At 32.9% G+C, this 27,404-nt stretch overlaps 2 protein-coding genes across 4 annotated transcripts in view; one reads left to right on the forward strand and one right to left on the reverse strand.

The window, feature by feature from the left end:
* LOC140437104 (uncharacterized) overlaps nucleotides 1–24,176 on the reverse strand; it is a 43,832-nt gene extending 19,656 nt beyond the window's left edge. Inside the window, exons 1-2 of the mRNA XM_072526425.1 lie at nucleotides 23,906–24,176; nucleotides 23,722–23,847 (exon numbers count right to left, since the gene is read on the reverse strand). Coding sequence (XP_072382526.1) covers nucleotides 23,722–23,847; nucleotides 23,906–24,026 — 247 coding nt within the window. The 5' untranslated portion in view covers nucleotides 24,027–24,176. The remainder of the gene's footprint in view (nucleotides 1–23,721; nucleotides 23,848–23,905) is intronic.
* Nucleotides 24,177–24,710: 534 nt separating this feature from the next.
* The window catches only part of Nbr (exonuclease mut-7 homolog), a 63,959-nt gene continuing 61,265 nt past the window's right edge, over nucleotides 24,711–27,404 (forward strand). The window contains exon 1 of one of the 3 annotated variants that reach the window (XM_072526428.1): nucleotides 24,711–24,920. The gene's annotated coding sequence lies outside the window, so the exon portion shown is untranslated. Of the gene's footprint in view, nucleotides 24,921–24,999; nucleotides 25,361–27,404 lie in introns of those variants that run through there. The other 2 variants (XM_072526426.1, XM_072526427.1) reach the window with 2 other exon arrangements.

A 27,404-nucleotide genomic window follows, 5' to 3' on the forward strand; every position in this document is an offset into this window, starting at 1 on the left:
AATTCGATTCCACAGGTTTCTGTGGATCTGGGGTTAGACGTTGTAGTCTTAGGGAAAGATGCAATAAATGGGCCTTTGTTCTTTTGTAGACAGAATCACTAGGGTTTCCTTCAAATTCAGAAATAAGATTTTCGACTTCGGAAAAGATAGTTTCGATCTGGCTTGATTCATCTTCAAAGATAAGGGGATTTTCCGTTAGATCGATAATCGGAGTGGCTTTCTGAAGGGCTTTCTTAAGGATAGATTTTTTTTCGGAAAGAGTTCTATTTGACTTAATACCTCTGATTTTCAGTTCGTAATCGATCTGATTTACCTTGAGATAAGAGATAACAGAAGAATCCATTTTTAAACTCGTTTAGATAAAAAATAGTCGAGAGAAGAGAAGATACTTATATTTGAAGACTGCGTTGCGGTGCTATTTTTTACCATTTAGCTACCACATTGGACGATATTTTCTTGCTGTTAGCTACCACATTGGGCGCCATTCTTTTCTGTGTACCCTCTGGATGATCGATTGAAGGTTACACAAAGAACGGTACTAGGCTCGGGCTTCAGTCTGGTAGAGGTATCTTGGTCGGGGTTCTTGTTACAGCTCAAATATCACGGATCAATTAAGGAAGTACTTACGACACAAAGACAAGAAGTTAGAAGAGAAGATAAGAGATAAGAGAAGAAAAGTTATTTGGGCACCACCCTATTTTTAGAGGAACAGGGAAACCTTAAGGCATAGAGAATACGATAATGAGAAAGATAAGATACAGTTAAGATACGCGAGAATAAAATAAACCGTGAGAGAAAAGGTATCTTGATCGTGCGGTACACACTCAATATTTCGACACAGATACACTAATTATACGATAAAACAAATAACATAAATCAGTAAAAATGCCTGAAAGAGATACACCATGCACAATAATATATATTCATATCATAACAATAAAAATAAAAAGCAAAAGGTTCGTCAACAAAATTATATTGAGGTATATAAAAAAAAATACACTATAACAATCTTTACGGCACAGTTAGATGACACGAGATAAGTGATTGATTAATTTATAATCGAATAAAAACAAAAAATATTTTTTTTTTGGGAAAGTAATTCTGCATAACGTAGTATTCTCAAGAATAGAAGAAAGCAAGGGACATTATAATAGTCAATATTCGTCAAACAAATTATTATTATGCCTTGAGAACACTTAAACGTTTACCAAAAATTTTTTTATTGAATGTGATCACCTCAAATCTATATATGAAATTTAACATAAATATACCCTACATTAATATAAAAGAAATGGTCCGTAATTTATACATATATTATATCGTAGGTTCAAACTCATAATAGTTCGTTCCGTTTAACCATAAACAGCAAGGTCACTAAACTAAACGTTGTAAATCAAATTCTTACGGTTTAGGTATCAAAGTTGAGCTTTAGTCAATAAAATTTACTACTCACAATTAATATGCCACAGGTGGATACAGATAGTGGCGTTAGGCCTTCAATAAAGTCACCTGACACTTGGTCCTCGGCAACAGGTAGCTACAGCAACGAATTACGGTTTGATTTCGGCAGACGAGAAGATAAACAGCCAAACAGGAATAGCACAGGTAATAATCGGTAGTAGAGATGAATGATGAATAATGCACAATGAATGGTGAATATTAAATAATGGCCAATGGCTAATGGCTAATGGCTAATCGTTAATGGCTAATGGTTAATCGGCAAACAGAAGTGACCTCGTTCCTTCGAAGTGGAACACGTCTGTTGGACAAAAGAGAAAATATTTAATATAGGACTCACTGTGTAAAGATAAATAAGGGTGAATTGAAAATCCACTTACCGCCGATTGTCGAAGATAAGACCGCTTGCCACAGGAACCAACTTGGAAATGAATATCGGATTGTGAATTTAGAAGGGCTTAGACAAGCGAAGGTTGAAAATAGGGAAGGGATATTGGCTGAAGGATGCCACGCGAAATTGACATTAAATAACCGGAATATTGGGGTTCATTTTCGTAGCGTTTACCAATAGAAAGTAAAGTTTCTACGAAAAACAACTCTTCTGATTTTCTGAGAAGGTAGCTCGGAGATTTCACAATAGGTCCTTTTTCCTTTGTTATTAGGAAAGATTTTTATGTAGCAAAACAAGATAAAAAGAAGAAGAAACATTTGGCGAAGTTATTTCTTTGTTAAAAAAAAGGCGTAACAAAACGAAGGTATGCAGGCATGGGCGGCGTGAAAATAGTTTATTAAAGGGAATAATTTAAAGAAATTATGAGCATGCTTCACTAACACAATAAAACACAAAAAAAAATAATGTTATCGTTTGTTCGGAAGCGTAGAGTCTTTCATCTATGACTTAATCCACGAATAACATAAGAATAATAATACAATCGTATCAATAACGCCATAAGATACAAAATACAAATGTGTCATCGTTTGTTCGGAAGCATAGAGTCTTTCATCTATGACTTAATCCACGAATAACATAAGGTAATAACGCAGCGCGTCATTATAGACACATTTAGAAATACACAAATAAAAGGAAAGAGTTACTAATAGTTCAAAATTGGGTACATTAAAGTTCTACAAAGACAAGCCTTAATAAGTTTACTGGGAAAGGTAGACATCAGAATTTCTGTAAGACACATCTATATTTAGAAACAAAAAAAGCTGATGTTTAGTTATTAGTATGACAACTAGAATTTGTGATAACTAACGTGTATCATCCGCCTATAATAGGGACAACATCGGTAGGTCAACTTCGGGTAGGGTTAACTTCGGGTAGGGTCTAAATAATTCTAGATTACATAACTAAACAAGTATTGGAGAACTAAAAAAGTTTCCTGACGCGGGAGGCTGTTATTCTAGATTTATTACTGAAATAAAATTATGAATGGCTTATCATTCCGACGAGTTAACTAGCGGGAATCCGCTTACTTCATCCCTAGCCTTCCTCAGTGTCTGGCCATTCAGAATATAGGATGTTAGACAGCAATAATCTTTTCAAACATTATTTTGGGGGGTTTCGAATAGAGAGTCGAAATTCGAAGGTCTTCACACTAAGAGTAAAACTTAGGCAAAATGAACAGATACTATAATGAACTATCATTGGTAACTAGACAGAGGAATCTTGATATCTTTGGTATAGATACCAAAAAAAAAATTACTTGGATTTATAAGTCCGTAAAATAAGATAAACTGAATTTTGTATCCACTTGAAGACAACTAAAGGTATGTACAATTCATTGTAATATAAACTACCATAAGCATAAAAATATCACATTCTACCAAGGCATTCTAAAAATAAAATGAGATTAAATTTTGCAAACACCCTTAAAATCAATATAGGTTCTTGGTCGGGGTAGCACAAACTCAAGATCTCGATCAATACAAACTAGAGAGAGAATAATACCGAAGTAGAATAAGATAAGATAAAAATAAAATTTATGTCGAAAAGAAATACGACATATATACATATATATATATATATATATATATATATATATATATATATATATATATATATATATATATATATATATATAGACATATTGAACACAATAAATGATCAATATTATAATAATAAAAAGTAAAACAGTTCAACGAACTGGGGTGCGAGCCAAACTGAGTTGCTCTGGAGATCGACGTGCGGAGTCTCCTACACTACTTCCAGAGGCTCGTCTCTTTGCGACAACATCTGAGATACACAAAATTATTAATTGGAATAGGGATAGGTCCACTAATCCACTTGACTATAGCAGGATGGTCCCTGACTAATAGTCAACACCGCCTACATAAAACAAGGGTTGTCGAGACAGCTCAAAAAAAATTGAAACGTGTCAATTTCCTGAAGGGAAAGAAGCACTAGGGGACAGATTTGCCGAAGCAAGGTGGTATTCAATGTACTAAGTACTAGGGTATCAGTGCTGTACTGATTTGATGAATCGACATCAGGTACAGTTCGTTGGCTATTAGGCACAACGACCAATGGCAGATTTCTATAAACATGGCTCTAACCTAACCAAAAGTGTGGAACAGACCAGTGTTAAAGTTTCTGGGAGCGAAAAGAGGGATGCTTCCAGCTCAACAAAAGCGGGTGGCCAACAACACAGCTTAAACAAGCTTCGCTATGGTTATCCACTAGGTAGACAACCTAAATACCATCAAACAATAATAAAGTTGACTATGACAGTCAAGCAATGAATGAATTTCCAACCACTGGTTGAAAATTAAACTAACGCAAAAGAAGAAAGACAGGATGGCCAATAGTTCCATGAGAATATCCTCTGGGATTGATCACAGCGGAAAATTTCCAACAAGGAGACTCTCAGAAGGACAAAAGAAGAAAATAAATCCAAACCGTTAATACACAATCCTGGAGAAGCAGAAAGAAACGGGGTATATGGCTTACAAACCATAATCGATACACAAACAATTCAGTCTAAGACTGATGTTTCCAAAAGAAACAAAAAAAAGAATCATAAGAGTCTTCCACGAAACAAAAGCTTACGATAAGACTTAAAAGGAACGGAAGAATCATTACAATCTTCCTAAGAAATAGAAAAATATTACAGTCCATCGTCAATAATAAAAAAAATCGTGATGTTGGATGTAACACACCACAACAAAAAAAGGTTGAACAGTAAAACATTTTTGACACCTAATTGAATCCAATATGGTCGTCGTACAAATCACAAAGAAATGTTTACCATTCTTTAGCAGAACTCTAACAGAGTCAAAATAATATAAACTTTTATTTCTGAGTGGGTCATTTAACTGTAGTACCAGAACTATTTCAATTGTTAAACAAACGTGGTCTTAACGTTGACATAAAGATAAAAGATAAATTCACAATAGGCGGAAGCGGGTTGTTTCACCTCTGTTTATACAAAGTCACAATAGACAACAGTAAACTACTCCAACCTTCACTTGTACCATATCATGAACACAAGATAATAAATGAAAGCTTTTGAGCCTTAGCCAAAAGTCTCAAAGCGAAAAGATATATGTGGTCTAATAAACTATTAGAAGACCGCAAAAATGTCAACGACAAAAAAAAAGAAAGCTGCTGGATATACCAGTAGTCTGACATCACACAAATAACTCAAGATACAATAATACAGGTCACGTGCCTGTACGTCCTACAGGACATCTCGAGAAAAAAAAAAGGTAAAACCACAAATAATAACAAGTTCCAGTACCAAAAACATACTTCTACTACATCTGACCACACAAAGACATAAAATTAACATAACAGAAGGAGAGTAACAATATTTCCGCCCTATATTCTCAACAAAGACGCCTTAGGCAGAGAGAAACGAAGTCATATCATTACTTCCTTATACATTCAAAACAAAAGGACCATGGACTGTAAAATATAGAAAGCATTTTCCTTTTCAGGAAATAAAATTTTCTTTTCAAAGTACGAAAAAGTTAAACTATGAAAAAATAAATTTTTAAAATAAACGAAAAACAAATTAAAAAGAAAATTTATCAGGTAACAGATTAAACATATTAAAAACATCCAAGATCAAAGAACTCAACTTCAAATCCTCGCAAAAAAATATTTCGCGTAGTATTCTGCACGAAACCAGATAACACATTTTAAAATTACGTAGGGACAGCCTGTATATAGATATAATTCCCAGCTGCGAATAAAAACCATGAGTCAAGGTTAAGAAATCAAATTCACTTAATTGATTTTTCAAATAACAAACGCTAAGAGCCATTTCGTTTATTTAAAATAACCACATAGAGGAATATAATTATTATGGTTCTTATAAACAAAATAAAACTGAACTGCAAAGAAAATGAATTGAGGACTAGAATATAAAATGCTTGAACATACATATTAGCCGGAATAATTTCAAGGTTTCACTCAATCTAAACACTAAAAAAGAACGACGAAATATTATATTACTTACAAACGCTTCTAAGAAAAGGCCAGCGTTTAGATACCAAATCAATTATTTCATGAACGTAAACAAAATTTCTAACATGGAATGTTTATTTTAGACGAGTGTGGAAATACACCGCATTAAGAATACCGACAAAAAGAAAATGCATGGCAAGCATTGGCGAATGATTATATCATCCTAAATACGTATCAGGATCTCACAAAATAACAGACGACAACATTTCTACGTAATTTTACGAAGATTAAAAACGAATACATATAAATACTTTGCAAAAAATTCTAAAATAGTAGCAGTGTTGATTTAATGAAAAATTGGATAAAACAAATACACAATTTAACCAAAAAAATGGTTCAAAACATACAGACTTAATTAACCACATATACAGGGGGGTACAAAACAACTAATAATATTGAAAAAAACTCTGAAGATACAGGAATATTCAAAAGCCCCACGTTGGGCGCCATTTTGTAACACTTGCCGTGCTACAATAATATATACAAGGCCTGAATCGCTCACTGTCGAAGAGAATTGGGCGGGGTTTTCTTAAACATATAGAAACTATATCGTATCTTAAATTCAAGCAAAATTAGATAATATGAAATTATAATTTATTATTGGACGCCACCCCTGGTTTATCCTCGAAGGGGAAGAGCAAAAAAAAAATTAAGATTTATTGAAAGTTTACAAGAAAACTATTCTTTATTATTTCTTAGTAATGAACAAAAAGAAAACATTAAAAGTTACGTCATCCCAAAGGGATTCCAAAATATTATTTTATGTTAACATTATCATAAACAAAAAATCTTTGTATCGTATTAAATTAAGAATTGGTTATAAAGAAAATGAATGTATATATATATATATATATATATATATATATATTAACCCCAAATTTTGAAATTTGTTTACATTGAAAATAATATAGTTATTTATCAACTAGGAACAATGAAGAAAATAAACCTTTAAATTAAATTAGAACACTTCACTATATTTTCATTTTTTTTTTTGAGTTCATAATCATTTCTGTTGTCTTGAAAGTAGGTATAATAAAAATTGGTACAACCTTAATCTGCTCTGTTTCTCTTCTTATTTAATCAGTCACCAAATAAACCATTGATTCAGCTACGTACTATATCAAATCACCACCATCCTAGATAAGAGGGGTTAGGGATTCCATAAAAAGATACTGCTACTGGGCCATGATCTGGAATAACTCCATAGCAATACTATCTTGCGACGAGTATTAGAAATATAATATCAGCATTATAGCCTCTCCAATAAGGGTTTAAAAAAATAAATATCTATCTGAAATATGGACAAGAAAAGGATTTATTAGCTCACCTCTGAATTGAGACCCACTTTGGAAACACGTCTTAACGGTTGGACGGTCTTAACAGAAAAGAGCGAAACGCTATTCTTGCGCTCTCTGGAAATTGGGCGTGAGTGACAAGTTGATGAATAGGCTCATCTACCGGAGATATTTGGGAATTACAGAAGAATCCTTGAGTCGGCTACAAGTAGGTACTTGACAGATAGATTGGGTTAGAAGTTTTATTTAAAAAAAAAATAATCGAAATATATAATGAGTTTCTTTTAAATCTTTTGAAACGGTTACAATTTTAGGAGTGAATTCCAAGCGTTGTCTTTGATGAGCTGCGTCTAGTAAAGGGCCTGTGGCAGGTATATAAGATGATACATTTTGTTCGCTTAATCTTCGACGTACGGTGTCAGGTGAAACTACGGTACCATGAACATATACCAGTTTCCTAGACAAAGCTACAACAGTAACTGTCCGCTTTCGAAGCAATGAAAGTCTAAGAAACAGGTCTTCTAAGGGATTTGTTGACATTGGTCTTCTCTGTACAAGTCTTATTGAATAAGAATCAGTTTCTCGAAATCTTTGTAAAACATCGGATATTGTGCTTCCAAGCATATCTTCGATATATCGAATGAAAAGTCCATCATTATGAGGAGCAACAGCTTGTGCTACTTGATCTGGCCTCGTTACAAATTATTCTTTGTTATTAAAAACACTTTTCATTCCCGAAAAAGCAGCCAACATACACCAAAAAGGAATACAATTAAGTTAACGAGCAATATTTTACGTAAATATTCGATTGATAGAGAGCACCTTGACAATAGTTATTGAAGCGGTGTTTTATGCCGTCCTGTAATAAAAGCACCTTTATTTTGAAATATTCGCATGCGCAGTTTTGCGTCTCTTATTTTTGTCCTTTAATAAATACAGGACGCCTTTATTTAAATTAACTACAGGTCAGAGAACCTTTATTTAAAGATAACTTATTTTGACGTAACCTGTCAAATTACATGTAGAAGGGAGAAATACGTGTAACTTTACTTATATTTATATAGATATTTGATCAAACTTGTATGTTCTGTTTTATTTAATGAATATTATCCAGATTGAGCCATACGGCTCACACTCCCTCTAAGGGGAAAATTAACTCATCCCAGATACTTACCGTATCAAAAGGATTAAGCTTTCCTGGTGGGATTCTTTCCGTGTTATCGAGCCCTAGGTGACTTGGTACGTCGGAGTATCTCCCAAAAATTTTGAGAGATACTCTAGATGTTGAGAGCAGTACTGCTTTTTGCATGGTCTTATAGAGATATTCATTAAGAGCCGTTTTATGTTCTCTAAGAGGCTCTTCGGAATAACTCCAGAATTAGAGAGAATAATAGGTATCGTCTGAGTATTTTCCATTCTTCCTTGTATCCTTATTTGTATTTACAAATTTCCGTATCTGGCGATTTTTTCGTTGTATTTAACACGCAGGTTGTTATTGTTAGGTATAGCCACACATTGTTAGGTAAGTTTTTTTTAACTAGTATGAGATCCGATCCATTATGTGTCACTGGTTGGTTTGTGAGCATAGTGCTGTCCAAGTAAAGTTTATAGTTGTCGTTTTCAAACATCCTCTCAGGGACATATTGATCATAAGGGATATGGTCGTTTTGGAGAAGTCCCAGTTTACTAGCTAGTTCTTGGTGCAGAATCTTTCCTACTGAGTCATGGAGTTCTTTGTAATCAGTTCCGACAAACGCCGGAATATTATAATGAATATCCAGATTTAGTCATACGGCTCTCACTCCCTCTATGGGAAAAATTCACTCATCCCAGATACCTACGGTTAAAAAAGGATCGAGCTTTGGTGAGGCTCTTTCCATGTTATCGAGCCCTAGGTGACTTATTATACTGGAGTATCTCCTAAAAAAATTCGTACACATCTGGACGTTGAGAGTAGTACACTTTTCTGCATGATCTTGTAGAGATGTTCATTCAGATCCAGCTCTTTTATATTTTCTAGGAGGTTCCTCGAAATGACTCCAGTAGTAGAAAGAATAATAGGTATCGTCTGGGTACATTTCATTCTCCATTGTCTCATTATTTGTATTTCCAGATCTCTGTGGTTGGCGATGTTTTCATTGTATTTAACACGCAGATTATTCTTGTTAGGTATCGCAACGTCGATTAGTAATGTTTGTCTCGTTAGTTTATTAACTAGTACGAGATCTGGTCTATTGTGTGCTACTGTTTGGTCTGTGAATACAGTGCGGTCCCAATAAAGCTTGAAGTTGTTATTTTCAAGCATACTCTCTGGGATGTATTGATGATATGGGAGATGGTTTGCTTGGAGAAGTCAAAGTTTGATTGCTACTGCTTGATGAAGAGTTTTCCCCACTGAATCATGCCGTTCCTTGTATTCAGTTGCAGCAAATGCCTGGCAGCCCCTAGTAAGATGGTAGATGGTTTCTTGGTCTTGACATCCATATCGGCATTTGTCGTTTTGGACTTGAGGGTCTTTGGTGATATATTTAAGGTAATTTTTTGTTGGTATAACCTGATCCTGAATGGCAAATAATGAGCCTTCTCTTTCAGGGAACAGCCAATAGTTCGACGCTACATTGTCGACACAGTCTTGACTGACTTGATTGAAATGTCGCCCATGCAGAGGTTTACCCATTCAGGTGCGCATTTTTTCGTCTTTATTAAGATGATTTATGCGCATTTCGAGTTCCCTCAGTTTTATCGGTGTTGTGTCACCTACTGTACAAATCGCTTAAAATAAATTCTTAAATTAGTAATCTGGTTTTCTAATTGCGCACTTATATCCATAAGTCCTTGTCCTCCTAAATACCGCAGTAATGTCGTTCTTTCTACTGAACTTCGAGGATAGTGTTTTTGTGCGTTTGTGAGGTGTGTGATGAGGTGAAGATTTTCTATATCCGTTTTTGTCCACTTAACAATACCAAATGAATAGCTAAGTGCGGATCATGCGTAGGTGTTTAGTGCCTTAAACAAAATTTTACTCTTAAGGTGTGAATAAAGCAACTGTTTCATTCGTATAAACTCAGTAGTTATCTCAGTTTTCATTTGCTTATGGTCAATCTTCCGCGCTTGCTTTATTCCGAGGTATTTATACATATCGTTTTCACACATTTCTGGCCATTTTGCACATCGAATCCGCCAGGCTGAACCTTTCCTTTGATTATATTTAAGACACGGCACTTGTCAAGACGGAAGTGCATACTAATATCATTAGAGACATTTTCTACTGTTTTCAATATCTAATCGATGGCTTCGAGTAGAAGCCAATAGTATTAAATCAGTAATTATTAATGAATATTCCAGATTTAGCCATACGGCTCACACTCTCTCTAAGGGGAAAATTCACTCATCCCAGATACCTACGGTATCAAAAGGATTGAGCTCTGGTGGGACTCTTTCAGTGTTATCGAGCCCTAGGTGACTTGGTATGTTGAGAGTATCCCCCAAAAATTTTCTTACACCTCTGGACGTCGCGAGGAGTACAGCTTTCTGCATGGCCTTATAGTGATATTCCTTTAGACCCAGCTGTTATATGTTATCTAGGAGGTTTTTGGTAATAACACCAGTAGTAGATAGAATAACAGGTACTGTCTGGGTACTTTCCATTCTCCATTGTCTCCTGATTTGTATTTCTAGATCTCTGTACTTGGCGATCTTTTCGTTGTATTTAGCAAGAAAATTAATGGTGTGGGGAAACGCCAGATCAAAAAGTGTTGTATGGTTAGTAAGTTTAGTAACTAGTATGAGATCCGGTCTATTATGCACCACTGGTTGGTCTGTAAGCACAGTGCGGCCCCATTATAGCTTAGTTGTCATTTTCAAGCATTCTGTCAGGGACGTATTGCCTGGCAGTCACCGGTAAGATGTTGGATGGTTTCTTGGGCTTGGCATCCATATCGGTATTTGTCATTTTGGACTTGAGGATCTTTAACAATATATTTCAGGTAATTTTTAGTTGGAATAACCTGATCCTGATTGGCAAGTAGGAAACCTATCTCGGGAAACATCTTTCCTGATGTCAACCAATAGTTCGACGCTGTATTGTCGACATATTCTTGGCTGATCTCATTGAGCTATCGTCCTTGCAGAGGTTTACTCATCCAGGTGAGCTTTTTTTCTCGTTGAGTCAGGTGGTTTATGAGTATTTCTTGTTCCCTCAGTTTAAGCGGCGTTGTATCATCTACTGCGCAAATTGCTCGATGTAAAGTAGATGTCTCAGCCTGTACCTGAAAATAAGTTCTTAAATTAGCAATTTGTTTATCCAATTGCTCACCTACATCCATAAGTCCTCTTCCCCCTTGATACCGCGGTAATGTTGTTCTCTCTACTGCACTGCGTGGATGATGTTTTTGCGCATTTGTGAGAAGTGTTCTTACTTTCCGCTGAAGACCCTTTATAACCGTTTTTGACTACTTTATAATACCAAATGAGTAGCTCAGCGCGGAACAGGCGTACGTATTTAATGCCTTAAAAAAATTTTTACCATTAAGATATGACTGATTTAGTTGTCTTAATCTTCGCACGAACTCCGAAGTTAGTTCAGTTTTTATTTGTTTATGGTAAATTTTCCGCGCTTGTTTTACTTCGAGATATTTTTACATAACATTTTCACCCATTGCCTCGATGTTTTGGCCATCTTGCACATCGAAACCTCCGGGGTCCGGGCTGAAACTTTCCTCTGACTATATTTAGTGTACGGCACTATACTAGTCCAAAATGCATACTGATATCATTTGAGAAATTTTCTACAGTTTTTAGAATCTGATCTAAGTTGTTTAGAGTGGAAGCCATTAAATCATCAAAATACAACAAATGATTAAGCTTCGCAACAACATTATTGTTATTTTTGATGCTAAAACCTGAGCCAGTGGAGTTGAGTAGCTTAGATAGTGGGTTCATCGCAGAACCAAAGAGGACCCAACCAATCCCCCTGGAAAAGGCCCCGGTTAATTGGGATATCTTCAGTTTCGATGTTGTTTTCACCGGGTAGTTTAAGGTGAATTTTAGTCTTCCACTCCGTCATTATATGCTTTAAAAAGGTCACTATATTATCATCGACTTTATATATTTTCAATATATCTATAAGCTATTCATGCGGTACTGAATCAAAGGCCTTCTTGTAGTCGATGAAGACGGTAAAAAGGTTGCCCATGGAACCCTTAGCTCATCCCTTCTGTTGAGGTTCTATGATATTGTTTAGATAAGTGTTCGTAGATACGCTGGGCTACACAGGATGTGTCCAATTTGTACAAAGTTGGAAGACAAGTAATTGGACTGTACTTGGCTGGATCTTGGGTTGTTATTTTGATCCTTCGATATTAGATAATTGGTTCCCTGAGTAAGAAATGGTGATATTTCCTGCGGATTAAAAATAACATTATTAATTAATACTGTTTAAAGCTCGTGTACACTCCAAAACTTCTTTACTCAGAAGTTTTGAACTCCGTCTGGTCCAGGGGATTTCCAATTATGAAGTTCTTTGATAATGTTCGAGACTTCTTCAGTGGTGAAAGGTTCATAGGAAATATTACTGTAGCGTTGACAGTTGTTCGTTGTTTCTTAAATCCATCCAGCATTGTTGTTATGAGTAGCTGGCGTCGAAAGTTGTTTTCCCCAAAACTTATGAATTTCTTCTTGGCTTGGGTAGGATTTATTTGCATTTTCTACAGTGGAATTAAGTTTCCTATAGAAAGCCTTCTCTGCTTGTTCAAAAAGTATATTGTCATATTTCCGGTTGTTACTAACTTTAGGCGATCTGAATAAACGCAAAGTTATTGTTTTAACGCGTCCAGGCAGTGCTGAGCTGTTTTTTTCTGGATCATATTGAGAGTGTCTTGGAGTGTTCAGAATTATTTCTTCAGCTTTCAGCTTTCTAATGAATATTATTTTTAGTATTACTATTATTCCCAATTACTAAATCTTCATGATTATTGTTTTACGTTATACCGATAATATTCGGTTATACCCGATAATAACGGTTTACTCTTATCTTATTTTAATTTTTAATCTAGGATAAGTTATACGAGTAATAGGATCTTATAGGCATGTATAGGTTATTTATATTATAAAAAAATATTTGATGTAATTTTTCAAAGTAAAAGAGTTCTTTAACATGTTAGTAATAATTCTTTTAGACATGAAGTATTTTGTACTTCATTAAAGGTAATAAAGGCATCTGTCATCTCATGTTTTCAATCACAAGCGAATGGAAAAAAGCAACTTATATTTTGATAAATATATTTAATTATACAGGGAAATTCAACAAAACTAAAAGGAGAAAACCACGGAATTTCCCGTGTCCGGTTACTTTTGCGGGTCAATGTGTTTAATATCAAGTGCTTACCTATCAACTAGTACATAATAGGCATTAGCATATAATAAGCCATTAAACGTTTTTATGTATATATTATTACATATTAATTATTATTATATGTGAAAGAGAAATTTTAATACTTTTGTTTATTACGAATTTTGATTTGTTTTTGTTTTGATTAACTTTAACTAACTAAAAGTAGTGTGATTAGGAGCCGTTTAACGGGTAATCAAAGCATTCTAACCTTAAATTTATAAAATAAATTATTTTGTTTTTGTGTGAATGTTAGAACTACATTTATTTAACTTTTTTTTGGTAAATCTATTTTACATCAAGAAAATGGACCTTCATAAACTTGAGGAACATTTTGATGATGAAAGAATATTTTTTTTTAAATAACGTCTGGACCTATACCATACGAGGACGAAAAAATTATATGGAAGATGGAAGATATATATTTGATGATGGAGTTTTTGTTAAGGTTTCGTTTTCATAAAAATACTGTGAGGCAATTCATAAAGAGCATACAATGCACATTCCCGTCTAAGGTCGAATTATTAAGTGTAATCTAGAAGTAACTGGGCATATACTTCTAATTTCATAATGAAACATTTCACGCTTTCCGCGCAATACAACATGACAGCCACCACCCCATAGCTTTCGTTGCATCTGGTTTTTAAACTCTTGCTACGAGTACCGATATGAAAATCTTCATGGGAAAGTATTTTTATGTAGAAGAATAACAACGTTGGGTACAGATGTAGAAAAAAATGCGTTAATGCAATAATACGTATTTTAAGATGAAACTCGGGCTGGTAAAAGAAAAGCATCTATAGTGTAATTAATTTAAATATTTTGAGGTTAAATAAAAGAAAAACGGTTTGATATAGGTTTCAGTTGCTCCGGTAAAATTCTACATATGAGGCAATTCAAGTTTTCGGGTAACTGTTTCTGTAGATTCCAGTTACCCAATATAATTGTACTGTAACTATAAGTTTAATACAGTTGATATTCGTGATATCCTTCCCCTTTCATTTAACGTATCACATGCTCCAATCAGACGAAACACAACCTATTCGCTACCGTCTCTCCTTTCCAATGATGTATCATACGTCACGATCCGACGAACTATTCTACCCCACCACAAAATGCTCAAAAAATTATTTAATTCCACATAATTCTGTTTAACCTGATTTAATTTTATTTAATTCTATTTACCTTTATTTAATTTAATTTAATCTTTTTAGTTGTTATTTTATTTTATTTTATTTTGGTAAAGTAAGGTACAGTAACCTATGTTTTTAGCAATTTTCGAAAAAAATAATTAACTCAGATTTCTTTAAATTATTTTATATTAAATTCTACCTTAAAAATATTATTAAAATTAATTATTAATTATATGATTAGGCAATTAATACAGTATTATTAATTAAAAGTATCGTTTATAGAACAAAATATGATTGAAATATGGTAGTTCATATTTCTTTCCTAGATGGCTCCGTTAGTTTACTCGAGAAACAGTGTGACCTGTCATCATAGCCTTTTATATATAATATATATAATATATATATATATATATATATATATATATATATATATATATATATATATATATATATATATATATATTATATAGCCTGTCATCATAGGCCTCTGGCTTCTTTAAGTACAAAAAAAAACAACTGAACGAATTCTAACATGCGATATAGCAAATGAAAGAAGAGGATATAACGAATATATTCAGATACAAAAAAAAACAAACAAGGCGACTTCCAAAAGGGCACTACACAGTATCTTTATAATTAATGAAATTATAGCTACATATGAGATATCATAGGGCAATATAGATAAACATAGATTTTCTATAAGACTAATTTTGATTTATTGACTTCAAGAAGGCCTCAGGCTGATTACAAAATAAACAACTGATCGAATCTTAACATGCGACGCAACAAATAAAAGTGGAGGATATAACGAATATATTTAGATAAAAAAACAGACTACCAAAAGGGCACTACACATCGTCTTCGTTAATAATGAACTTATAGCGACACATGACACTATGGATGATAGTAGACATATTTGCTTTATATATAAAGTTTAAGGTTATTATAAGGTAAATTTGCTTTATTGATCTGAAAAAGGCATCTGATTGATTACAAAATAAACAACAAGTCTAATACCAGCATATTACACAACAAATCAAACGACGTGAGACGTATAGTACATATTTAGTCGACGTGAGACGTTTAGTATGTCAGGTCCGAAGTGTACCAGATCATACTTAATATTTACTTAGATTATATGGAAAAAATTTATTATTTTAAAAATTTATTAACTGACTGTAGATGACAATTGATTGGATACCCGTCGTTTGCGACGGGCAAAGTTACTAATACATTGATAATAGATTGTCAGTCAAAAAGCGGCCGCAAATATTTTTAATTCAATTATGTAATAGTAATTAGTTTTTGACAAATATTTTACTTCATTCATTTATTTTTTAAATAAAATACGTTGCTCATGTCTCAAAAACAAAAATTTTTTTCTTAATATGATGATAGAAGGTTGCCTGAGAAAAAATGATCTCAAATTAGGGTTGCCAGATATTAAAAACGCGAGGTATCAAAGATAATGTAAAATAGAGTTAGGACGTAACGACACTGGTTTGACAAGTGATAATATGTATATTATGGACTACCAAAGTCTGAGTTTACAATGCGCGGGGCTTATAAAACCTTTTCCAACATTTCTGTTTTGTGTGTATTTTTCCCATAAGAAGTTGGAAATATTAGTTTTTTAATTATTTGAAGAGTAAATACGAACTTTTGGACATGAACATTCATTCTGTGCGATTGGTATTATTTGTTGGTCGTGAATTTGTGAGGTAAGAATATAAAATTATTAAGATAACTCTAATGTATTATAGAGGATCGCATTAGCTATGACAAATCTCAGCTGCGTCAGGTCTTCCGTTTACTTGGCTTAGAGCAAGAGGAATCCACCATATCACATGTTATCCAAGTTGGCAAAGTGTCCAGCTACAATCAAGCTAGACCAGTCAAAATTATTTGTAATGCTAACACGGTGAAATTGGCTCTTAAGTCTAGTAATAAGCTTCGAAATACTGTTTACAGAATCTCAAAGGATCAAACTAAGATGGAACAAGACGCTTACAAGGCAGCTAAAAAGAAACTAAAGTAAACAAAATCTGCTGGCGATGAAAATTTATGCATTAGATACCGCAGCGGTGTTCCTACAGTTTGTGAAGTTAAACTACAAAAAAACTAGTATCCTTCCCATTAACAGTTTTTTATCAAAATGTTGGATTCATTCGTACAAAGATTTCCGAGATCCTGAAAAGTATTTCCTGCTGCTAATATAATTATTTTAGTGGAGACTAACTTGAATGATAACATAACTGATTGTGAAATTGAATGTCATGGTTTTAGTATCTACAGATGTGATAGATCGCAGAGAACCAGTGCAAAGTTAAGTGGCGGTGGTGTACTTAGTGTTTGTTAACAAACTAAAATCACAAATCATTAGTATTCTTGAAGATCGCGTTGAGCAAATATATATCTTATGCCAACTTAATGAAGTCAAGTTTGTGGTCGGTAGTGTTTACATACCTCCACAATCATCTCGCGAAGTATAGAACTGGCATTGTCAAACTGTGGAAAACGTTGTTCTGCAATACTCAGCACAGGATATCTATGTTTTTGGAGATTACAATCTTCCCAATGCATCATGGGAGAATGATGAGTTTGGTGTAATGGTGCATTGTCCTGCAAGTGATCCAGCTTTAAATATTGCTCAAGCCTTTGGCTTTTTAAAATTGTATTAACATAATCATATTCCCAATAATCGTAATGTATTTTTGGATTTAGTTTTTTCTAATGTTAGGGAGCTTAATATCTTAAAAGCAAGTTTATCCCCTTGTAGATCCTAGCATATAGAATCAAATCAAAAAATAGAAATACGTTGGTTTATGATGAGTTGTTTTATGATTTTCGGAATGGTGATTACATTGCGCTTAACAACTTCCTTGCTTCCATAGACTGGCAGGTATGTATGGTTAACGATGTTGAAGTTGCTACAAAATTATTCTATGAAGTTCTCTCTATAGGACTTGCTTACTTTGTGCCATTATATATAGAACATCAACTTTTCTCAAGTGGTTTTCTGGTGATCTTAGAAGATTGACTCTGGAGAAAACATATGCTCACTATATTTATGTTAATAATCGTACTGATGATGACTATATTAGATTTCCCCCCCCTAAGAGCTGAATGTAAACAACTGTCTGAAATTGTATTAAAGGTATAGATACTGGCCTAAGAAATGATCCAAAATCATTTTGGAAATACATCAATGATAAGCAATCTAGTCATAACCTACCTAACTCCTTATTTTATCAAGTCCAATCTGCAACAAATGGTCAAGACATAGCTAATTTATTTATGAACTTCTTCCAAACTGTGTGTTCACAAAATAACAACAACCTTTACATACCTATCCATCCATTAAATAGCAACTTTAGTAAAAATATTTGTCTTTCTAAGGTTACCATGAACGATATTTTTAATGGCATAAATGAGCTGCCCAATAAGCTTACTGCTGGTCCAGATGGAGTGCCTAATTTTTTATTAAAAAAGTGTGTATGTGCCCTTGTAATAACATTTGTTATATTGTTTAATAGATCTCTGGAAACCTCTGTGTTTCCTTCTTAATGGAAAGAATTAATGTTGTTCCTATATAAAAACAATATTGAAAATTATTGTAGCATTTGTATACAATCTGCAAGTCATAGCAAAGCAACTTTCTTGGTTATGTAAAGACTTAATATCTCAATCACAACATGGTTTTCATAGCATAAAATCCACTGTAACAGACTTGGTTTGCTATCAATCTGATATATTATTTCATATGGAAGACCATAAAGAGGTAGATGCAATATACACAGATTTTTCCAAAGCATTTGATCGTTTAGATCACCAAATACTTTTGGGCAAATTAATTAATGTAGGCTTTCATGTCAGGTTTGTTGAATGGAATAAAAACTCTACATCTGGGAGAAGTCAAAGAGCAAATGTCTAATGTTGGCAGATGACTTGAAATTTTGGAAAGTTATAGATAGCTTAAAAGATCAAGCCTTGCTACAAGATGACTTAGACCAACTGCAAAATTCAGTTTGATTCTATATTTATTAAATTAAAAGAGGTAGATCCTTTTAATTTAAGTTTAAATAAATTTAAAACCATGATTTATAGTAAAATTTAGAATTATTTCTAAGTATTGTATTTTAGATTATAAAAGATTATGAGATCTTTCTATGCATTGCTGGACTTCATAGTAAACAGCACTTTTGTTTTTTATAACTAGGTATTCTTATTAATGAATGAGTTTCGATTTACGATTGATCTGCATTTGCGATTTCAAATCTTTATTGATAGTTCGTTAAATGATTTATTTATTGTAAATATTCAATTCAGAATTATTTTTCTTAGTCAAAATTATTGACCTAGTATAAGAATAATAATTTTATTTTCAAAAAATGCACATTTGTAGAAGATGCAGCTTTTATGGTCCACTTTCTGAATATTGCAATGATTGAAACTTCTCCTGACGCATTTCTGTCCGTTTCAACAAAATCTACTACAAGTACTGACATACTGCCACCGCCACCCAAGCGTCTAAAGATGATGGATACTTCCATTAATAAAAATATTAGGTTAGAACAAAAGAAACAAATAGATATGGATTTACTAAACCTATACAAAGACTCGTTTCATCCGTTTTCCATAGTTAAAGAACGAGCTTTTAAAAAGTTTTCAGGGTGGATTCCTGGATATAAACAGCCAACAAGAAAAACTTGTTCATTACGTCAGGTACATTACTTCACGAATGTTATATCCAAACTGAGCAAATTATTAGATCACAAGTTGTTAAAGAAGTAGAAAATATCTGTATTACTACTGGCCTCTGGACATATGGAGTAACTGAGTTACATCGCATTAACAGGACAATATTTAACAGAAAATTTGGAATTTAAAACGGTTTTATTAGGCTGCTGCCATTTTTCTGGAAACCATAATTCAGAAAACATCGCTTTTGAAATTAGTGAAATTATTATCAGTGGGGTCTAAAACGAAAAGTAAATTTTGCAGTAACTGATAATGCCTCAAATATGGTCAAAGCTATTAAAGATGTTTTGGAATGAAAACATTTAAATTGTTTTGCTCATACGTTAAATTTATTGGTGAAGGACGCACTTAAATGCTGTCGTGTACAAATAGATAAAATAAAAAGTCTTTTTTCGACAATTCGGCAAAAAACACATTTCAAAAAAAGTACCTTATCTTCAGAAAGGCTTTTAAAGTATCAATTACAACATAACAAAGTTCCCAAACGGCCAATCAAAGACGTGGAAACTAGGTAGAACTTCACCTATTACATGTTAAAAAGAATGACCGAATTAGAAGAGGCAATCCGTTCCACATTGGTATTAGTTAATACAGACTTAGACTTAGACCAAATCTAAATAATGAAGACTGGATTATTTGTTCTCAACTTTCCCACATTTTACGGCCTTTTAAAGAAATAACAAGTACAATGAGTGGCCAAAAATACTTGAAGGGTAGTTCAGTGATTGTTATGGTACGCTGCCTGCAAGAATCTTGCAATAAAATTTTAGCAAACAGTAACCTTACATCCATAGTATCCGACGTAGTACCGTTCGCGTCATAAAAAACTGGTACAACTCTTATTACCGAAAATCATGTTTTTCAAGTTGTGTAAGTTGATCTTGTCACATGTGTCATTCTAATTTCTAGGGCACTGTTGCCAGTTCAACGAAAATATTATATGAAATCAGCTAAAAGCAGGGCTGTGTGACAGACCGCCAGTTTTGAGTATTCTAAAAACTAAAACATCGAGCATTCTCGATCAGTCAGTCACATTAAATTTGTTTAAACATGCATCCTAAAAAATTCTCATATTAATTTTGTAATTTTTCATTATCACAATTAAGTACTCTAAGTACTTATACCTTGATTTGTGTTTTATTATAATTTATAAAAATATTTCAATTCAAATATAGTGATAGATAAAATCAATCTAGACATAACTTTAAATTATTATAATAAAACATTACAGTGAGGTATTGGATCTGTCACTTTATAATCTACGTAGGATAAAGTATAATGTTAGTTTTTGTTAATGTTATCGTTCATATAATAAATAATAAATTAATTTTGGTAGTTGGCCTGTGACTAAACTTATTGATACAAAATACAGTTCGTGTTTGCTAGGTAATTGAAGTAAAAAATTAGATACAGTAGATGCGTTCCAATGTTCCCTGTGCCAATAATCTAGGTTTAAAGATCCTTCAAATATTTTGGATATTAGCTGAACCCTATCTCTGGTTATTAAATTTATTAAATACGGTTTTTTATTGTTAATGATAAAAATAATACCTATCTAATAATAACTTTATTTTTTTTAATTAGATTTAGTGCAATTCCGTTATCTGTGATGGCAACAGCGAATTAATTCACGAACCACTGTATCCAGTCTGAACCCAGGTTTACATTGGGAAAAAAAAGTGTACCAGTTTTATATGACGGGAAGTGTACAATTACTAATATCGGGTTTAGCACAAAGATTGAGAGGGACAGAACAGAGTGGCACATTGTCATTATCTACATTTATGGATTCACGATTTAAACTGCAGGGATTTTCTGATAAAAATGCAGATAAAAAAAAACAAAAGAAAGAGCTAAGAAGCTGGTAATTTCTATAAAAAAAGAAAAAGAAGATTGTACTATTGAAAATCAACCAGTACAAGAAAAAATAAACCGATAAAAATGACTTAAGTCCATGGTGTAATTAATTGGACATGACTCATCTAAACATACACCTGTATCGAGAGTCCATTACAATGGTGGAAAAACCATCGCCATGTATATCCTAACTTAACCACAATATTTATAAAGTGTTGTAAATGTGAACACATGTTCAAAATCTGGTTTAATCTTAAATAAAAGAAGAACACGGTTAACAAGAAGTAAAGTAGAAAAACTTATGTTTTTAAATGTCAATTTAGACGATTCGCGATTTAATAATAACGTGTAATGTAAATGTAAGTACGATTTACTATTTGTATTGTTTAGTTTATTTTTGGGTTGCCGAGATGAAAACCCTAAGAACAATAATGGGCAAAACAAGAAGAGACAGGGTGAGAAATACAAACGTTAGAGAGCAGTGCAAAATTCAAGATATTGTAAGATGGGGAAGGCAGCGTAAAAGGATGTGGTACAGTGATGTAAGACGAATGGATGAGAATAGACTCCCAAAAATTGCCCTAGAAAATAACCCGCCCGGTTCAAGACCACCTAAAAGATGGAGGGATAGTTGGCAATCTACCTCCCAGGAAATTAACAAGAGGCAGCTTCAGAATTAAACAGATCGAAAGTTCTCCAAGAAGTAGAAGAAGAGAAGAAGAGTTTATTTTTCAAGTTATAATAAATATATCCTTTATTAGTTTCTTTCACTTCAATAAATATACACATAAACGATAATAGTCATTATGTGTGTTTATGTAGGTACTCTCTTACTTGAAACTACTGTTAAACAATTATAGTTACTTGTTTACAAAAATCGATTTTAAGAGCCGTAGGCGCAAAATTTCAGGCCAATGCTTTTTAAATGCATTAATTTTTTTCGAATCCTGAGAAAACTAACAAATATTTTTGAAAAATTTAAACGCAGAATGAAAGATTACATTATTACCGAGGGCCGAAAGTCCCTTAGAATAAACAAGAAGTTTTTTTGAATGAGATATTTGAAATTCAAAATCACACTAAATTTTCTCTTTTTTTTTTCACCCCTGTAACTTATTAAAATAAGCATTATAGAAGTTTTCAGGGACTTTCGGCCCTCGGTAATAATGTATTCTTTCATTCTGCGTTTAAATTTTTCAAAAATATTTATTAGTTTTCTCAGGATTCGAAAAAAAAAAGAATGCATTTAAAAAGCATTGGCCCGAAATTTTGCGCCTACGCTCTTAACGATAAAAACGTCAACGACCCATCCCTAGTCGTTCTCTTTACCTGTATCCCTATTTTGATTCGGAGCTTTGCCCACGCGACACAAGATGTTGCCAAATAATTTTGTATAAAGTTTGTGGCGTTATATGCAGTTTATTATTTTTATTGGAAATAAGGCACAATGTGACTTTAAAATAAGCTTATTTTGATGTTTAGATTTTTAATTCGGAAATCGTACTTAAAATACGAATCATTAATAAATTTTATTTATATAAAACAATTTCGAAAGTGGAAATCAAAATGTTATATTACACTTATTGTAAAGTAAAATTGTGGCATATTCCCAATAAAAAACAGTAAGCTGCCATTTCAATCAATTTCGCCCAAATTTGATTATCTTAGAACATTGTTCAAATGCTAAAAAGACAACAGGTCAAATAAAACCAATAAGTTTGGCAACATTGAAATTCCCCTTTTTTATTATTTCCACTCATGTATTTTCGGCGATATTTAAAGGGCGGACCTAATATACCTCTCCCTTTTTAAACAGGTGTTTCTCACTCCATCTCACGTAAGGTCCTTACCGACCATAAACTTTTACCTATACTGTATGGGAATCAGAGATATTTTTTATGTACTATGATGGGAATGTCCATAAACTATGTCATAAAAAATATTGACTTTTTAATACCCCCTCTCACCTTCGTCCTAAAGAGCAATTTACAGTCGAGGCCCTCCTTCATGTTGATGTCACAATTACAACTCATGACCTGCCCCTTTTCAGTAATTTTTTAAAATTTCAATGTTATTTCTAACCTTTTTAAAAGTAACTACAAAAAACAAGACTGTATTTAAGAATATGTCATAAGAGCTAGTAAAAGGTTCCATTTATAGAGACAATAGTGATAAATTGGAATAAACCTATTCTTATTCTTTATACTATAGTACTATACTCTATACTAGTATCCAATAACTTAGTGTCATGAAATGAACCAATGAAAACATTATACCAATACAGAATTTCTCCAATATGTAAAACTCTAGTAACATGTACCTATAGATAACAAAAACAATACACAAAAATCTCACCTGAGTTATACTTATCTGGCTCATTCTTCAAATCTCCCAGTTTGAGAGATGTTGATAACTGACTCTTTATATATCTAGAGTCATCTTCACCAAACTCTTCCTTCATTTCAACTTTTACTGCCATAACTAATAAAAAATAAGAATTACATGACATTGTTAACTAGGCTTCTATTATTGGTCTTACCTGAGCTACCTTCTGGTTCATTCTTTAAGTCTCCCAGATCAAGGGATGTGGATAGCTGACTTTTTATATATCTTGACTCATCTTCAACAAACTCATCCTTAATTTCAGCTTTTACTTCCATAATTATTTACCAAGAGAGTAGCGCTTTAATGGTTTTTTTGCTGGAAACTAGTATAAAAGTGCTCAAAAATCATGAAATATGAAAAAAATAAAATAAGCAAGTATATAATAGAATAACCAAAAAAATTTACATGAAAATGAAAAGCAAACAAAAAACAAATATAATATATATATATATAAACGCATGCGCCATGCGTCTATTGTCTATTCCCTTTCTCAACTATAGGTGGCAGCACTTATTATGAAAAATGGCGGGTAAAATAGGGATGTCTTTTGTTGACATTGTAAATTTGATAGGGAGTTTTAAAACACCTCTAGTTGAAGGGGAAGCAAGCTCAATATTTTTAAAATTTGATGAAATTTATACCATTTTTAAACTCTAATTTATTCAAATTTTTGACATTTATCCCTATTTTACCCCTATTAGTTATCTACTTTGACAGCAGTTGGCAGAACAATCGTTTGAGAACGCCAGTACTTCTTCTTTTTTGTTTATATGGTTCGACTCCACGCCGTGGTGAAACGCCAGCTCAATTTGGTGGTGACTGTGGTGAGGTGGTGACCACGAAGTCTAGCTCTAACCCTAGCTCGAGACCACTCGAGGTTATGTCAGAGCATAAGGAACAATTTTTGTGTCTATGCTGTGACATAGGGGCACAGAGAGGTGACATATGACGAAAAGAAAAGAAAGTCCTTTGACTTTTGACTTGGCTATTATGCGATTATGATTATGACACGAGTTAAAATGTCAAAAGTTGGTAAAAATTTATGAAGGAATTTTAATCTTAAGAGAAAGCTTTTTTGCTTTAGTTTATTTACAAACTAAAAGTGTGTGTTATATGTATGATATGCATAAAGTGTAAATTTTACCTAAAAGTACAAAGATTTGTATAAAGTAAGTAAACGTAGGTTATTTGTTTATTTAGCAATATGTCAAACAATTCAAAATTTTTGTAAAATTCCCACAATGTTGTTTCTCCCGTAAAAATAATTCTATTTTCTTTCTGTTGACAGTAACGTTAGTGAAATTCCTTACGCAAAAAGAAGATACATCTTACTGAATTTTCTTGTACATTTATACATTTCAAATACTGTAATTCTGTACCTCTGAGCCAGACTCATGTAACTCAATTTTGCCAGTATTTGCTATCCTATTGTAGTGATTTTTCTTTACTCTGTGCAAATAACAAAAACACATTTTTAAGAATATAGAATTGGATGTTTGTCTTTCCAACCATAACCACTTTACCATAATGAAAAATGTTTGGATCATATAATGAATATGGTCAAAAAGGAAAAAAGCATAAGATTAGAAGCATGTTAGTCAAAGATTGGGTAAGAATCTCTTAAGTGAGGGATGAGTTATGACTTATTTGGGCATATTATTTTATGTACTGCACTCACCATATATATATTTTAATAATATATATTTGTGTATAATTAACAATTTCGTAAATTGTGTACAGATTTTACCTATATATTAAATGAGAAAACACAAATATTTACGATTATCAACAAAAACTCTTGATTTTTATAAAAACCTCTGATTTTTGTATTAATTGTTTTTCATAATAGAAATTTAGAGAACAAGTTAGAACAAAGTGGCATTATTAGGAATTTAATATCTGCTAATAGCATACTTTGTAGAAGTACATAAATGATTTACTGCTTACTTACTAGATGTCTTTTATTAATCTTTTAAGTCTTGATTTTTTTAGAACTATTTAAATTGTATGTTATTTTAATATGGTGACCTAGTTATGTTAAAATTTATACTCTAAACCCTCATAAATCTATATTTATTAGAATCTGGTTCCCAGTATCTGGGTTTGGACTCTTTGAATTTATATTTATGATATATTAACATTTAACATGTACTTATATTTCTTGTACATGTAATTTTTTTACTATGATTTGTTTTAGGACTCCTAATGTTTTTAATAATGTTTTTAGAACACACAATAAAAAATATCTTTTATACTTTGCTACATAGGCAATATCAATTTATATACACATATATACATACATACATACAGTAGAATCCGGTTATAATGACAGGCAAAGGACCAGTGACTTTGCGTCATGCTAACTGGAAGTCGTTCAAGGGAATGACAATTTTAATTTTTTTTGCGACATAATATTTACATATTAATGTTTACATGACACATCGCCGAAAAATAGACATTCAAATCAAAACATTTATTTATTTCACATTACCTACGTAATTGGAATGAAAAGAAATGAAAAAATAGTTTCACATAAACTTTGCTAAATACATATAACTAAAATATAACTAAAAATAAAATATCTACTTAGTGGAAAAGTCTGTAATTTTTGATTTTTATAGTAACAAGTACGGACTGCATTATGCAAACGAGACATAAGACTTATCATATTGTCGTCATTAAAATTAGAATGCACAAATACATTCAGCACTTCTGCAGCTTTGAAAGCTTCATTTACACTCGGAGAGGTACAATTTTCTTCCAGGCAGTCATCTGTATTATCATCACTATCTTGGCTGTTGATGATAATCTTTTGTAGAATAGTTTTGTCAGTAGGCTCCTCACACGTTGCTAGATCATTATCAATAGCAGAATATTGTTCAAGTTCTTCATTTGCTATAGGTAGTCTTTTATTCAGATCTCTCGCCTAGAGAGACAGTGGAACCTGATCATCATCATTATTGTCAGCAGCCACTGGGACTATCTCAAACAAATCCAGCATGTTTATAACAGTTGGAAATCGTCGCTGCCGTAAGCTTGTTCCAGGCATCATAAATCATTAGAATGGTATCCAGTATTGTGATCGTCGGAAACTTTGCACTGGTATCTTCATTTGCATCAAGACTGACGACAATTTTCACAACCAGATTTTTACAAAAGTTTGATTTTAACACTTGAATTATTCCTTGGTCCATAGGATGATATAAACATAATGAGCAGAACAGTGAATGCAGCAGAAGAAACCTACGTTGAGTTGAAACAGAGTGCAGAAGCAGTAGGGCTAGCAATAATTACAAATAAAACAAAACTGCTCATACAAACCAGATCAAATAGATAGGTGCAACAACACTTTATTGACGATATAGAACATGTAAATAGATTCACATACCTAGGAATGGATCTGGTCGCAAGCAATGAAGAAGAACCGAAAATAAATAGAAGGCTTGTGCTGGCAAATAAAGCCTATTTCGCGATGGGCCACATATTCAAATCGCGAGACGTACACCGGAAAACAAAATTTCGGGTCTATAAAACAATAATCAGGTCCATAGTAAGTTATGGTTGTGAAACATGGGTGGTGACACAGAAATCTGCCAATGCATTAGATGTGTTTGAAAGAAAAATATTACGTAGGATCCTGGGCCCAATAAGTG

This window comes from Diabrotica undecimpunctata, chromosome 3, assembly GCF_040954645.1.
Source record: "Diabrotica undecimpunctata isolate CICGRU chromosome 3, icDiaUnde3, whole genome shotgun sequence".
NCBI classification, from domain to species: Eukaryota; Metazoa; Arthropoda; class Insecta; order Coleoptera; family Chrysomelidae; genus Diabrotica; species Diabrotica undecimpunctata.